Source organism: Trichosurus vulpecula, chromosome 3, assembly GCF_011100635.1.
Source record: "Trichosurus vulpecula isolate mTriVul1 chromosome 3, mTriVul1.pri, whole genome shotgun sequence".
NCBI classification, from domain to species: domain Eukaryota; kingdom Metazoa; phylum Chordata; class Mammalia; order Diprotodontia; family Phalangeridae; genus Trichosurus; species Trichosurus vulpecula.
In genome coordinates this window covers 206,319,085-206,336,063 of record NC_050575.1, presented here as the reverse complement: position 1 = coordinate 206,336,063, position 16,979 = coordinate 206,319,085, and the positions used below count along the sequence as shown (strand labels likewise).

General features: G+C 39.0%; 1 protein-coding gene across 1 annotated transcript in view; it reads right to left on the bottom strand.

Annotated features, from left to right (window-relative positions):
• The window catches only part of NUGGC (nuclear GTPase, germinal center associated), an 85,845-nt gene extending 72,805 nt beyond the window's left edge, over nucleotides 1-13,040 (bottom strand). The window contains exons 1-3 of the mRNA XM_036752089.1: nucleotides 12,974-13,040; nucleotides 2,893-3,002; nucleotides 126-215 (exon numbers count right to left, since the gene is read on the bottom strand). Coding sequence (XP_036607984.1) covers nucleotides 126-215; nucleotides 2,893-2,935 — 133 coding nt within the window. The 5' untranslated portion in view covers nucleotides 2,936-3,002; nucleotides 12,974-13,040. The remainder of the gene's footprint in view (nucleotides 1-125; nucleotides 216-2,892; nucleotides 3,003-12,973) is intronic.
• Nucleotides 13,041-16,979: the final 3,939 nt, after the last annotated feature.

Sequence of the window (16,979 nt, the reverse complement as noted above, 5' to 3'; positions counted from 1 at the left end):
CTCAAGGCTTAACTCTTTTTTGTGACTGATTTAGAAGTATTAATCTTCCCCGAAACTCTCAGGGAAAAAAAAACATGCTGAGAGAAGAGTTTTAAAAGGTTATACAGTGGTTTTCTCATACTCACACTCCTTAAGAGCACTTTGTTCTGCTGGGGGAAACACTCGGCACTTCTGATCTAATCTTCTCCTCTTTCTTGGTGATCCTTTGAATACAGCTTTATCAAACAGAGAGAGACAACAGTTACAAGGTATTCCAGGACATTTGGTTTCTGAGGCTCTTTTGACATCAGTCTTTATGCATTCAGGACCTCATCCTGGTCATACTTTCTTGTATTCTCCATGTTGGGACACCATTGGCACATTCTACTTAGCAACCCTCTATTCTGGCTTCTCTAGAGAGACTCCCCCACCAGTCTCTTCAGAGATTCTACCACAAATTGGATTCTAATGTCCACTCTGCCACTTGATACCTGTGGGGTCTTAAGCAAATCACATCTCCTCTCTGGGCCTTCAGTTTCTTCCTATATTATAAAATGAGGGGTTGGACTAGATGACCTTTAAAAGATCCTTTTTGATTTGACATTTATAATTCTGTGATATCTTTCAAATAGCTTAGAGTTTCACTCTTACCCTAGGTTTCTAAAGAACCCAACTCCAAGTAGAGGTCCAGGATAGACCAATGGGTAGGATGGGGCAGTAGAGGCTACACTATAGACTACGGTCCTTTGGGGAGCCTCAGTCTAAGGAAGTTTTTCAAATTTGTGGAGGAATGTGCAACTATAAGTAGGCACAGTCAGATTCCTCCACAAATCTTTAGTCTTAAGGAAAGTCCTTCATTCATTCGATAAGATTTTGTTAAGAAACTTCTATATGCCAACCATTACTATAGGCCAGGATACAAAGACAAAAACAGCTCCTCTCCTCGAGGAGCTTACATTCTACAGCAGAGGTTCCAAAACTTATTTGGCCTACTGCCCCCTTTTCAAAAAAAAAAAATTACTCAGCACCCCCCTGGAAATCTTTGTTTAATCTTTACTGCTTTTTAAAAAAATTTATATCATTTCAAAAAAAAATAAAATTTTTTTAAAATGACACACCTTAAATTTAATAATTTATTGTAAATTTGTGGGTTTTTTACTGCATTGAAAGTTTAACAATGCAATATTTCATCACGTAACCATATAGTATCATAGTGTAAACAAGTCATTACATGCACATATTCCTGCCAATACATGCTGAACTTCCAACAATGCATGACACCCTTGCCTGCCAACACTTGCTTGTAAAGGCCTGTTGGTGGACTTGACCACTGATGGTTATCACTCGCATTTTGTGTGTTTATTTGGAAAATAGTGTAATCACTGCAACTTTAACTCTGTTACACAACAGATGAAACCTGTATGAATGGTTTTTCAAAATAAATTTTCTTCTCTTCTTTCCTGATGCTTCCACCGCCCCCTTATTTTTATTCAACACCCCCCAGTTGCACTCAATGCTACTACTACACCCCTGGATCATTCCGGCACCCCCCAAGGAGCAGCATCACCCACTTTGGGAACCTATGTAGGGATAGGGGGAATGTGTACACAGAAAAAAATCAACGTAAAATAAATACAAAGTAAGTGTAAAGTAATTTTCTGTGTACTAACAACCAGGGTTGTGAAAAGAGACTTCATGTAGGAGGTAGCTTCTTGGCTCAGCCTGGAAAGAAACTAGAGATTCTAAGAGATAGAGATGAGGAAAGAGCACGTCCCAAGCATGAGGGCACAACCTGTGCAAGAGATGGAATGCCATGTCCAAGAACATCCACTAGGCCAGTTTGGTCAGATGGGGAGTGATATGTAGTCATCCTGGAAAGACAGGCTGGAGCCAGATTGGGAAGAGTTTTAAAAGCTAAACTGAGGAATTTGTATTTGATCTCCTAGGAGAAATAGGGAGCCACTGGAGTTTCTTGAGCCAGGGAATGACATGATTAGAACTGTGCTTTAAGACTGTCGATTTAGCTAGGGTAGAATACCTAGGAATTGGTCAAGCGTCAATGTTCTCCAACGTAATTCAGCATGGTTTTAAGAAGTGCCAGGGGGTTCCCATGATTACTATGAGTAGAACTAGCAAAAGGGCACAGAGCCCAGAGTCCAGCCAAAAGCATCCTCCCAAATTGTTTTAAGACACGACACTAGAGCATCTTAGCCACTTTAGCACCATGAGGTGTCAAGGCTGAAAAGTCCATCATCCCCTAATCTCAATTCTATTGCATGGGCTACTGACAAGTCTCAAGAGTTTGGGTAATTTCTCAACTAATACAAAATTCAAGGAAGTAGCAAGGGAGTATGTAGTAAAACGACTAGCATGCTGGACTTGGAATCAGGAAGACCTGAGTTCACCTCCTCTCTCAGACACTTAATAATTTAGTTAACTTCCCTGGGCCTCAGTTTACCCATTTATAAAAATGGGAATAATAATAGCACTTAGTTCACAGGGTTGTTATGAAGGTCAAATGAAATAACGTATTAAAGCACTATATAAATGTGAGCTATTATTGACTCAACCCTAAAATAAAGAAGAAAAAATCAAGAAGGTAGGATATTATGGCGAAAGGTATCCATATTCTACTTTAGACATTTTTGGCTAATAACCCAAATAAAGAGTTGTCATTCTACAGCTATAAATCTGAATACAGAATCTTAGAATCTAAGCACCAGAAGAAACCTCAGGAACCATTGATCATGGATGAAACCAAGCCTAGACAAGTCCACCACAACCACTTCAATATGACGGCATAGTAAGAATTGGTCCCTGCTCAGTACTTGAGATATATTACCATCCCCCAAATTGGCATAGCCCTAAGAAGGGATAGAAGGGAAACCAACAACATGACAACCAACGTGACACCTAAATGTGGCTCCTGACTGACAAAGTCTTCGGCCTCTGCCATTTCATGCAGCTGATACTCTTGTCTCTGTCTGTAGATTCGACCTTGCCTGGGCAGGTATACACAGGGTCTAAAAACAAACAAAGAAAAAATAGTATGAACCATCAGCATCGGTAGGCGCAAAGGACTATCAAATGTCTGCTTCTGCTTTGTCTCTCCATTTAGATCGGAAGCTCCTTGAGGCAATACAGTTTTATTCATCTTTGTATTACTGATACTGGCTTACTGTTCCTCACAAAATACACTCCATGTCCCAACTCTAAGTATTTTTATTTAGCTGTCCTCTACTCCTGGAATGCCCTCTCTTCTCATCTCCAATTCCTAAATTCCCTGACTTCCTTCAAGTCCCAGATAAAATCCCACTTCGTGCAAGAAGCCTCTTCCAATCCTCTTTTAAAGTTAGTCCCTTTCCTCTCTTGGTGATCTCTGATCTGTCTCATCTATACTTGTTTACACACAATTGTTTGGGTGTTGTGTCCCCCAGTAGCCTGAGATCCTTGGGGGCAGGGATTGTCTTTTGCCTTTCTTTTCATCTCCAGTGCTTATCACAGTACCTGGTAAGTAGTAAATATTTAATAAACGTTCGTCAACTTGCTGACTTGACTTGTATACCTAATAATATCTAACACAGTGCTGAGCACCTAAGGCCCCCAAAAGCACTTGATCTTTTTATATGTTTAAATTATATCTCCTCTGATAGAATGTAAACTCCGTGAGGACAGGGCCTATTTTATCTTTGTTTTCACATCTTCAGAAACTAGCAAAGTACCTGGTACATGTAGGCCCATAATAAACACTTGCCAGATTGACAGATTCATTGAGGATGAGGCTTGAATATGACAAAAAACCAAGTTGCCAGTCTGATTGCCTAGTGACTTTCAGCTGTCAAAATCTTCAGAGAACAAGAATGAGAGACAACAGACAGATGACCAGAAGGCTACTTTGGAACCCTAGTCTAGGCATTAAAGGAACAAAGGGAACTCTCCAACATACTAGATGGATAGACCTTTTAATAATAATGATAATGATAACTAGCATTTATACATTTGAGGTTTACAAAGGGTTTTTTACACACATTATCTCATTTGACCATTACAGCCACCCTATGAGGTAATGCTACATATGTTCATAGAATCACAGAACCTAGAAGTGGAAAAGACTTCAGTGGCCATTTGGCCCAGTCTCCAATAAAAAAAAAATAATTCCCACTATGATATACCTGACAAGTGATCATCCAACCTCATGAGGTTACTTCCATTTTAGAAATCAAGAAACAGGTTCAGAGAGGTTGTCATTCACCCAGGGTCACATAGGATTCAAACTCCTGACTCCAAATCTAGTGCCAACTCCATTACATCATCCCACCACTTCTCTACAAAGAACTTATAGAAAGACATGAGCAAGAATTATATGGGATGAAAAGGGCCTGTGATCTACATAGGAAAAGGAAATAGTCAAACCAGTTACAAGTCCATCTTAATGTAGTTATTTGGGCTTGAATTAATAAAGGGTCTTGAGTCCCTATAAGGTCTGGGTTGTTTTATATATGTGTGTGTATGTGTATATATGTGTGTATGTGTATATATATATATGTATGTATTGCACACATATATACTATATATACACATATACGTGTGTACAATTGTTTTTGTTTTCATCAGCCGATATCCACTTTCTCACTCTCCTATTCCAACACCTCCCCTCCCAAGTGAGAACATGAGAAAAACAAAACCCATTATAAACAATCAAAACAAATTTCCACATTGGCCATGTTCAAATTTTTTTTTGCCTTGTGCTGCATCGAGTCCTTCACCTATCTATTAGGAGGTGGGTAGCATGTTTCACCATTAGTCTTCTGGAATCCTGGTTGATCATTACACTTACTAGACTTCAGCACAATAGTATTACGTCACATTTATATGTGATGACTTGTTTAGTCATTTACAACTTATGGGTACCCCCTCAGATTCCCATCCTTTGCCACCCAAAAAAATAGCAATAAATATTTTTGTACATCTTTTCTTAATATCATCAATACATAACAAAAACCACTCCCAATTCCATCAGACTCCCTCTGTGAATCCTGACGATGATAGAGTGCCGAGAGGATATCATCTCTCAATATTTGAATGACTTTACCATCATGGCTCATTCCTGTATACCTTTTAATCTTCCTCTTCATTCCTGCATTTGAACTTCAAATTTTCTCTGCAGATCTGGACTTTTCATCAGGAATGTTTGGAAGTTTTCTACTTCATCAAAAATCTCTTTTTTTCCTCTGTAGGAGTATACTCCCTAGGTAAGTTATTCTTGGCTGTTAACCAACATCCTTTAAAGGCCTTCTGAAATATGGTATTTCATGTTCTCTGCCCCTTTATATTTGTGGCTGCTAAATTGTGTGTGATTCTGAGTGTAGTTCCTTGGTACTTGAATTCTTTCTTTCTGGTTAGTTGCACTGTTTTCTTCTTTGACCTGGAAGCTCTGTCTTTTGGCTATGATGTTCCTAGGGGTTTTCATTCTAGGGTATCTTTCAGGAAGTGACTGGTGGATTCTATTTCTACTTGGCCCTCTGATACTAAGAGATCTGTGAATTTTTCTTTTATGACTTCTTGAAAGAGGATGTCTACTACGTGATCTGATGCTGAGTGAGGGGAGCAGAACCAGGAGAACATTATACACAATCACAGACACACTGTATCTGTGATGAGTAACTTTGATAGACTTGGCTCTTCTCAGCAATACAAGGTTCAAAGACAGCTCCAAAAGGACTCATGATGGAAAAAGCTATCCATATACAGAGAAAGAATTATGGAGTCTGAATGCAGATTGAGGCAAACTATTTGCTCTCTCTTTTTTTTCTTCTTTTTTGGTTTTGTTTCTTCTTTCTCATGATTCATTCCCATTGGTTATAATTCTTCTTTACAACTTGACTATTGTGTAAATAAGTTTAACACAAAGGCATATGTAGAACCTATATCAGATTACATGCCGTCTTGGGAGGGAAGAAGGAAGAGAAAGAGGGGGAGAAAATTTGGAACTCAAAAACTTGTGGAACTGAGTGTTGTAAACCAAAAATAAAAAAAAAATTTAAAAACTTTTTTAAAAAAAAGCATCTTTTTTTTGGTCATGGTGTTCAGATAGTTCAATGATTCTTAAATGTTCTCTCCTCAACCTATCTGCCAGATCAGTTATTTTTGTTATGAGATACTTTACATTTTCTTTCATTTTTTTAGTCTTTTGACTTTGTTTTAGTATTTCTTATTGCCTTGTGAAGTCATTGTGTTCTATTTGATACAGTCGAATTTTCAGGAAGATTTTGCTTGGGTTAGAGATGTCTATTCTGCCTCCTTTCACGTTGTGCAGTGATATCCCCATGTTACATGTGAAGAAAGCCTCACTACATATAAAAACATTTTAAACCCTTTTTTTAAATTGTAGTTTCATCTCTTATAGAAATTTTAGTTGAGTTCGTGCCCAAGCTATGTTTTTCTCTTGTAGATGTTTCTTGCTTCTTGTCCCATATAGATGTTTTTCTTGCTTATGGATGTTTTAGAGTCATTCTCTTCTGCATTTGTGTCTCCACGTCCTTGCTACCATAATAGCTCATTATGACATCATTCTGTTTTTCTTTGTCTGTTCTTCCAGTCTATTTCCTCACTTTGGACTTGATGTTAGGGCTGGGTTCTACCATACTTCTGGAGGGAAGGTCTGGACTAGTTCTGTTGCTTCTTTCTTGGGGTATTCAATGTTGTGCTATTAAAAGATCATAGGGAGAGGACTTCAAAGCTTTCAGTGATAACCAAAAGGGTTTGATCTAGGCCCTAGATCCAAAATCCAAACTTCACAGAACAAATCCCCTGGTTAAAAGGATTTGTTCTGTAAAACTTGGACTCAATCAAAAGGCCGCACCCAAGGACCTAGAGGGCCACATGTGGCCTTGAGGCCACAGCTTTCCTACCCCTGACTAGGGTAAAGTTTGATTATCACCTCCTTGGGCTGAGCTGTGCAAGTAACTGACGTGGGTTTGGGTCTGTGCCAGTGTACAGACTCCACACCTAACAGCCATCAATAAAGTTCTGTTTTTTTGAGATAGAAGAACTGTAGGTTCCCTTTGCTCTGGGTTTCCTGTCTTGGTCATTTCTCTACAGGCTGAGCTAGATGCTAGATATGAGACCCTGCTCTCAGCTCTGGGTCTAAGCCACACCACTGCTAATGCCGGCTTCTGAACTTCCTCCTCTCTTGGTATACGACCCAGGGCCTCTCTACCTGGGAAGGACAACATCACTGCTGTGCTGAGCTATGCTGTGCTATGTGCAGGTCTCCTTCTCACTCTGCTTTGGATCTGCCACGCAGAACTGAGTAGAGGGCAACAAAGCTGCCAGTTGATACATCCCTATGGAAGGTTCCCAGTATGGATCTGGGACCTGCTTTTGTGCTGGTGCACAACCTCTCCCTGGGCACTAAATTGCTCCACATGGTATATGCTCCTGCCCTGACTTTGTTCCCAGTATCAGCAGACTTTTCTGTCTCCCTATGCCCACCTGGGCCAAAGGATTCACTGACTGTTTCTGGATTCCTCCCTCAGGATTCAGTCTAGCACATTTTATGGATCTGTTTGGAGTCGTGGACAGGAGCTCATTTGCTTTGTTTCCCTCTATTCCACTGCCTTCCAAATATCTAAGGAATGGTTTAAATTTATTTTTAGTTTTCAACTTTCATTTCTACAAGATTTTGAGTTACAACTTTTTTTCCCATCTCTACCCTCCCCCCCCAACCCCAAGATGGCATGTATTCTGACTGCCCCTTTTAAGGAATGGTTTAAGAAACTGGAGGGTGTTTAGCCTAGAGAAGAAAAGACTAGGAGATGGGATAGCTGTCTTCAAGAATTTGGAGGACTGTCATGGAGGAGAGATTAGATTTATTTTGTTTGGCCCCAGAGGGTACAACACAGGTGTTTGTTGTTGCATTCTCTGGCTCATTTTACAAATGAAGAAACTGAGGTAGAGTTCAATGACTTGCCCAGGGTAACACAGCTAGTATGTGTCTAAGGCTAGATTTGAACTCTGGCGCTCTATCCACTGCACTACTTAGCTGCCCTAGAACACAAGTAAAAATTGAAGGAAAAAAAAACCAATGCAATAAATCAAATTTCTTTCTTGATGTTAGGAAAAACTTACTAACAATTCAAGCATCCAAAGGTAAAACGGGCTGAGTGGTGTGGTAGAGAGAGCACTAGACTTTATGTCAAGAAGCCATGAGTTCAAATCTCACCTACTAGCTTTGGGACCATGGGTAAATCACTAACTCTGACTCAGTTCCCTCATTTGTAAAATGAAGGCATTGAAATCAATGGCCTCTAAGCTACTTTCCAGATCTAAATCTATGACCCTGAAATTTAGATATAAGAGGTGGTGGGTTCTTCCTCCTTGAAGACCTTTTAGCAAAGGCTAGATGACTACTTCTCAGTTATGTTATAGTGGGGGTTCCTCTCATGTATGGGTTGGATTAGACGATTGCTGAGGTCCCTTCCAACATTCAACTTCTGTCATTCTGTGATTATGCTTTGTATCATATTCCCCTATTAGACCATAAGGTCTATGAGAGTAAGGATCATGTCTTATATAAACCTTGTATAACCCCCAATGCTTAGAAAAGTGTTCTCTGTTCACTAACCATTTAATAAATGTTTGAGAAATTAAAAAAGACAATGAGCCTGATGGCCCTACTACTGGAGAGGCTGAAACTGGTGAGGTCAGGGGTTCTGAGCTGCAGTAAAACTAAAGCCAATCAGGTGTCTGAATTAGGCAGCTAACTGACCCAGGTCAGAAACAGGGCAGGTCAAAACATCCATGCTGATTGACAATGTAGTTAGGAAGGAAGAAAGGAAGGAAGGAAGGAAGGGGAAAGGAAGGAAGGAAAGGAAGGAAGGAAAGAAAGAAGGAAGGAAGGAAGGAAGGAAGGAAGGAAGGAAGGAAGGAAGGAAGGAAGGAAGGGAGGCAGGAAGGAAGGAATTTTTTAAAAGAATACAAAAATTCCTGAGTTCCAGATCTGACCTGACCTGGGCCAGGCCCTAGACCCTGAGCAGCACCAAGGTGTGGAGAATTAAAGGGGGCTTTTCCATTTAGGACACTCCTTTCCTCCTTGAATTTCAACAAAAAAGTATAAAAAGTAGCAGTAGTAGTAGGGATGGGGACATCTAGCTCTCCCTTTTCTTGAACAATCAAAGGGCAGCCATGGAGAATAAGCCCAGACACCAGAGTGATTTCTTACTAAGGTCCAGCCTGTCTGTTTCCAGTATAGTACCTCAGAAGCAGGAAGCCATTGACTCTTCTGAAATATGCAGACCTTCACCTAACCTAGCCACCCTCTGCTAGCAACAGACCATGACGCCTCATTTGAACAATGGAGCAATTTTTTTTTTAAATCACAGTTCAGTTTCACATTTCTTGCCCATGACTTCTCTAGGGGTTTCACCCTGTGGTTTTTAATCAGGGAGACAAAAGTATTTTCTCATTTTAACACTTCCAACTCTCAAATTCCTGTGATTCTTAATTTTATCACCTGTAAAAAAAAAAAAGAATGGATTTCCACTACCTACTCAGGGTTCTTGTGGCTATCTAATGAGATGCCAAGTCTTTTGTAAAGCTAGATGAAACATGTGGCTAAATATCTATGTCTTCATTGATCCACCAAGTCCTGTGGCTCAAGTCAGCCTAGCCAATAAAGCGGAAAAGCTGAGGAGAATAAAGGGACAAGGAGGGATGTGAAGCAAGAATAATAACAACATTTAGATAGTACTGTAAGTTTTACAAAGCACTTTAGAAATATTATTTCATTTTATCTTCACAATGACCCTGGGAGCGATTATCATCCCTGTTTTTTGTAGATGAAGAAACTGAGGTAGACAGAAGTTAAGTCACTTGTCCAGGGTTACACAGCCAGTAAGTGTCTGAAACTGGATTTGAACTCATATCGTCTTGACTCAAGGCTTTAACTGCCATGCCACCTAACTGCCTTTGGCATACCATTAATATCCAGATCCAAGCTGACATAACAATCAGCACCCAGAAATGGAACTGCAAGGTCAGAAAGACAGATCAGAAGGATGGCTGGCTGTCCCAGCCAGAGCCTCCCTTTGGGTCTGTTCCCTGTGCTCCACAAGCAGTGAGCTAGGAACCCGAAGCCATCAGAGGTCCCTGATAACAACAGGATATTAAACAAGAAAGCATCAGTTGCAGAAGCTTCCATCCATGCCAAGGGTCTTCCAAGTTCATGCCTTGTGCTATGAAGAGGAACGAGCACCTAGATCCAAAGTTTCTGATTTCTTCATTTAATTACTTGCTCTACTGGTGCTGTGAATGGAACATTAGTTAAGAGTCTGTGTCATATTTTCTGCTTTCTTTTGCCTGCTCCTAGGAAGGAAAGCTATAAGTAGGCAAAATGACTGAACTGTGTCTTTCCTGAAACTCCTGGACTCTGAGCATGTCTGCATACTGTCTGGGGATGGCCTGGGCCTAAGAGAAGCTTTAGGTTCACAGTCTTATGGTAGCTGTTCTATTACATACTGCTTTTATGGTATCTATGCAAAGAGTAAACTTGGCATACAGGCAAGGGTGACTTCATGTGGCAGGTCAACCTCATTATGCCATGGTTGTATGAACAGAGTTTAATGAAATAGAGCAAATTCAGGGAGGGAACAGGGTTGTTCACTACGTGACGGTTTAGAGCTATTCTAATTTTGTAAATTCATACTAACCTCACCGCTAACTGATTGTGTGAACTTGCACAGGAAGTCATTTAATCTCTGGATCTCAGTTCTCTTAGCTATAAAATGAAAAAATTGGAATAGATCACCTTGAAAGTCTTCTAGTTCTAAAGTGCTATGATTTGGGGGAGTCATCATCTCATAGGTGAGAGTTATGCTCAAAGGAAAAAAACTTGTTTTAAGGTTGTATCATGGAACCATGGCATTGTAGAGCAGAGAGGAACTTTGGATATGATATAATCCAATTCTATCACTTTACAAGAAGAAAACGACCAGAGAAGTGACTTCTTGACGTATAGACAGTTAGAGGCAGAGCTAGATGACACTAATCACTTTTTTCCTTCCTTCCTCTCTTCCTTCTTTCCTCCTTCCCCCTTTTTCCCTTCCTTCTTCCCTTTCTCCCTTCCTCCCTCCCTCCTTTTCTCTGTCTCCTTCCCTCCCTCCCTTCCTTCTTTCTTTCCTTCGTAATAGAGATAGTGGGACTCAGCAAGTTCTCAGCCTACGTCTGGTGACATGTGAGTTTTGGTCCCTTATAAAAGTCACATAGAACCAAAGATTCTTGTTTGGTGTATGTCCTTTAGCAAGGGATTGGAGCACACATGTCATCAAAAGTGGCCCGAGTGTATGCTCAGCCCCATCGCACCATTGCACTTTCTTCCTCCTTCTCTCCCTTTTCAATACAAAGGTCATACAACCACTTAAGATTACTGCAAATTAAAATTCAGCAAATAGAAAAGTACTTTGAAAAGTACATACCCCTTTCTCTGATCCATGAAACTACCTGGGCATCAACCAGACCTTCTCATCATACACAGGTCCCAAGAAAATGAAAGCTGCTCCCTACTTCACCCCCACATAGCAGAGAAGTGTGCTTGTTACCACATTGTCTTACCTTTTATTAGGAGAAAACCATTAAGTGAGATCTAGCTCTGGGCCAAATTGAGCATGGGCTGCCCTGCAGACACAGAGTATGGAAAGTCATCACGGGGTTTACCTTTTCCCTAAGTAATGGTGGTGGAAATGCGGTAAAAAGTAAAAACTTCAGATGCCAGGCCAACTGAAAATTGTCATAAATTACTGCTAAAAAAAAATGATTGCTGTCTCCAGATGTTTAGACATGCATGACTCTGCCCCTGTTGCTTATTTTCCCTATTGAAAAACTATGGTTAACCCAGCATCCGGTGTCACCAGCTACTATTACCCCTTCTGTCTGTTGTCGTATTTATCTTGGTGAGCACTGAACCTGAAAATGGCATTTTTTAAAACGAAATCTTCTGGGTTAAATAGTGCTGGGATTGGGAGTGGTACACAATACTCACTGATACACAATAATGACTCAGAGAAGGAAGGGCTGGTCTTTATTTTTCCCACAATCCTTCCCTTCTCCTCCTCTTCTCCATCTCATCAATTTGGTTTTGGCCTGTATCCATTTTATCTTAAGATTTACTCATGGATCATAGGATCACAGATTTAGAGCTTAAAAAGACATTCAAGGTCACTTAATCCAACATTTTACAAAAGCTAAGTGTGGTAAATTAAAAATACAAAAGCAATTGTTGACCTTTTAATAGGATACCTGGCTCTCTAGTGCTTCAGTGTTGGAAGGACTTGATCATTTTAATTTCCTCATTTCACCAACAAGGAAACTGAGCCCCAGAGAGATAAAATAATTTACCCAAAATAATACAGCTAGTTAGGGACAGGGCTATAAATTCATTCATTTATTTATTTAGTAAGAATTTATTAAATGGCTCCTCTGTTCCAGGCACTGTGCAAGGTCTTGGGAATAAAAAGAAAAAAGAAATGAAATATTCTCTGTTCTCAAAGAGCTTGTATTCCACAGAAAGGAAACAACATGAACATAGATAAGGAAATATAAACTATATTCAAAGTTAATACAAAATAACATTGGGGAGAGAACTCAAATAAGTGGGAGGATCAGTAAAGGCCTTTGAGCTGGACCTTGAAGGAAGCTAGGTATTCCAATAAGCAGTGAAAAGAGAGCGTTTCAGCATGGGCTACAGTAGCCTCGCCCCTACTGTCTTCATTTTACAGATTTAGGAGACTGGAGCCCAGAGACATGAAATGGCTTGTCTGAAATTTACACAGCAAGTTCACTGAGAAGCCAAGAGCCAACACTCGCACCCCAGTCTCTTGACTGCCACCCCATCATTCTGTTGTACCACATTGCCCTCTAATCCACATAACCTGCTTCTTGCCTTGATAAGACAATCCTATGTAGAGCACAGCAAAGAGGAGAGAAGAAAAATACTAACCAGATGTCACGGGAGAGAAAATTCACTTTTCACTCTTTAGCACCAAGAAGCACCATAACTGGTTCTGTCTGCTTTGCTTTGGAGTGCGGATATTGGGGACCATGCAGTTCACATTAACTTTGTGGCCACAGATGCAAAGCCACATTTAGAGAAAGAGAAGTGAAACCAACACGCCGTCAGAAAGCTATTTATGCCAAACTCCTCCCCAATATTTTGGCATCCACTGGGTTTTTCCCTCTTTCTTTTTAAATTAGAATTTTTGAATTTAGGACTGATGAAAGGAATCAAACTGATAACCTGGGCATGGCCCTAACTCATCCCTGCAAGTAGGTGGTTTCAGGATGGCTATCTTAGAACATCTAGCCCATTCAAAGATAATAGGTTCAAAAATTAGAAGAGGTCAGGCATGGGTATGTACATCCTGCAATCCCTACTGCCAGGGAGGCCAAGACTGGTGGATTATTTGAGCTCAGGAGTTCTGAGCTACCGTAGAGCTAAAACCAATTGGATGGCCAAACTAAGTCCACCCCCAATATGGTGAACCCCCCACCCAAACCCCAAAGGAACAGGGGGCCAGTTGGTTGCCCAAAAAAGGTCAGAAACAGAGCAGATCAAAGCTCTGACAAAACAGACAGACCCAGTCTCAACAAAAATAAAATAAAAATGGAACTGATCTTGTTGTCCAAATCCTTCATTTTACAGATGAAAAAAACAAGGCCTAGGATGGAGAAATTATTTGCCAAAGGTCACACACATAGTGAGTAACAGAACCAGGATTTTAACACAAGTTCTATTACTCCAAATTCAGAGTTCATTCCACTGCATCACCATTAGTAGTATCAAAGGTTTTCATAAAGATGCCTATCCTTAGTCATTTTTCCTCAGGAATAGGTGATCAAATTCAGTCGTGAAGGATCAGATATGTGGCTCTGATGTCATCAGCACTTACATCCTTTCTCTGTTATACTCTGTGTCCTGGTTCTCAAATGGTACATGAACAACACAACACATTAAGGAAAACGTAAGCAGGCCACATATGTTCCTGAATGATTGCCTTCCTCAGAGCCTCCCCCATCATTCATTTCCCTATTCTCCCATATACCTTACTATAACTTGCACAGGGTTGGGCCAGTCTCACCAGAGTACACCAGAAATGAAAGCAGTGCAAAGATGGCTTTAATGCCTATTCCCATCCTACCAGATATGGATGAAGACCTTGCTACTTACTGCCCAAATAACTTTGACCAAGACATTTAAGAATAGTATAGTGGACAGAATGCTGAACTTGCAGTCTGGCAGATCTGGGTTCAAATCTTGCCCTAGACACTTACTGGTCATGTGAACCTGGACAATTGGATATAGAAATCTATATTACCCAACAAGGAAAAAGGAGGAGAAGGGGAAAAGAGAAAGAAGGGGGGGGAGGGTAGAATGAGGGAGGCAATGGTCAGAAACAAAACAAATCTTTGATGAAGGACAAGGGAAAAAGAATCTATTATGCCTCAGCTGAAAGACAGGGGTAGCAATCATGATTTCAGACAAAGCAAAAGCAAAAATAGACCTAATTAAAAGAGATAAGCAGGGAAACTACATTTTGCTAATAGGTACTACAGACAATGAAATAATATCAGCATAAAGATGTATATGCCAAATGGCCTAACATCCAAATCATTAAAGGAAAAGTTAAATGAGTTTTAGGAGATAGTAAAACTATACTAGTGGGGGACCTCAATTCCCACCCCCCCCCCCAGAACTAGGTAAATCTAACCATAAAATAAATAAGAAAGAAGTTAAGGAGATGAATCGAATGCTAGGAAAGTTAGATGTGATAGCCCTCTAAAGAAAACTGAATGGAATAGAAAGGAGTATACCTTTTTCTCAGCTGTAGATAGCACCTTCACAAAAATTAACTACAGTTCAGGGCATAACAACCTCACAAACCAATGTAGAAAAGCAGAAATATTAAATGCATACTTTTTAGTCCATAATGCAAGAAAAATTACATTCAGTAAAAGATTGTGGAAGCATAGATAAAATATTAATTGGAAACTAAATAATCTAATCCTAAAGAATAAGTGAGTCAAAGAACAAATCACAGAAACAATAAATAATTTCATTAAAAAGAACAACAACAGTGAGACTATACAAATCATATGGGATGCAGCCAATGCAATATTCAGAGGAAAAGAAAGAGCAGACCAGTAAATCGAGCATTCAACTAAGTAATTAGAAAAAAAAATTTTAAACTCCCCAATTAAACAGCAAAGTGGAAATCTTGAAAAACCAAAGAGGAGAGTAATAAAATTGAAAGTTAAAAAAAAATGAACTAATAAGTAAAGCTAGGAGCTGGTTTTATGGAAAAAGATAAAACAGATAAATCTTTGGTTAATTTTTTTAAAAATCCAAATTACAAGTATCAAAAATGAAAAAGGTGAATATACCGCCAATGACGATGAAATTAAAGCAATGATTAGGAGATGTTTTCCTAATTATATGCCAGTAAAACCAAAAACCTAAGTGAAATGGAAGAATATTTACAAAAACATAAATTACCCAGATTACCAGAAGAGGAAATATAATATTTAAATAACTATCTTAGAAAAAGAAATTGAACAAGCCATAAATGAGTTCCCTAAAAAAAAAAAAAAAAAAATCCTAGGATCTGATGTATTTACACATGAATGCTACCAAACATTTAAGGCATAATTAATTCCAATGCCATGTAAAATACTTGAAAAAATAGGCAAAGAAGGGATCCAATCAAGTTTCTCTTATAACACAAATATGGTCTTGATATCTAAATCAGAGAAAGAAAACAATAGGCCAATTTAGCCTGATGAATGTTGATGCAAAAAGTTTAAATAAAATATTAGCACAGAAAGGACTAGCAATATATCATAAGGATCCCACACTATGACAAGGTGGGATTTATACCAGGAATGTACGGCTAGTTCAATATTAGGAAAACTACAAGCATAACTGACTATATCAATAACAAAAACAACAAAAATAATATGATTAAAACAATAGATGCAGAAAAATCTTTTGGCAAAATATAACCACCACTCCTATTAAAAAAAAAACACCAAAAAACATAAAAGATTTTTTCTTCTTAAAATTTATTTCTCCTTTTATTTTTAAAATTTTTCTTTTAAATTTTCCTATTTTATTTTTTCCAATTATACATAAAAAACAATTTTAACCTTTTTTTATAATTTTGAGTTCCAAATTCTCTCCCACGCTCTCTCCCCTCCCCCCTTATTAGAAAGCAAGCAATTTGATAAAGATTATACACATGTAGTCATGCAAAACATTTCCATATCAGTCATGTTGTAAAGAAAACACAAACCAAAAAAAAAGAAAAAAGGAAAGAAAAAGAAAAAAAAAGTATGCTTCAATCTGCATTCAAATTAAATCAGTCATTTCTCTGGAGGAGGATAGCATTTTTCATCATGTCTTTCACAATTGTCTTGGATAATTGTATTGATTAGAGTAGCTAAGACTTTCACAATGGATCATTACAATTGTGGCTACTGTGTATAAGTCTCCTGGCTCTGCTCACTTCACTTTGCATCAGTTCATGTAAGTCTTTCCAGGTTTTCCTGAAACCATCCTGCTCATCATTTCTTATATCACAATAATATTCCATCACAATCATATACCATAATCTATTCAACCGTTCCCCAATTGATGGGCATCCACTCAATTTCCAATCCTTTGTCACCACAAAGAGCTGCTATAAATATTTTTGAACAAATAGTTCCTTCCCACACACACATACCTTTTTTAAAAATCTCTCTGGGATAGACTTAGTAGCAGTATTGCAGGGTCAAAGGGTATTCACAGTTTTATAGCCCTTTGGACATAGTTCCAGGTTGTTCTTCCATATATATTTATATGCTGTTTGTTAGATAGCAGGCACAGAATTTTTAATTTTTATTTTCAATTAAGAAGTATTTATTTTTCAACCCACCTCCCAGTCTTTGAAAAAACAAAAACCCTATCA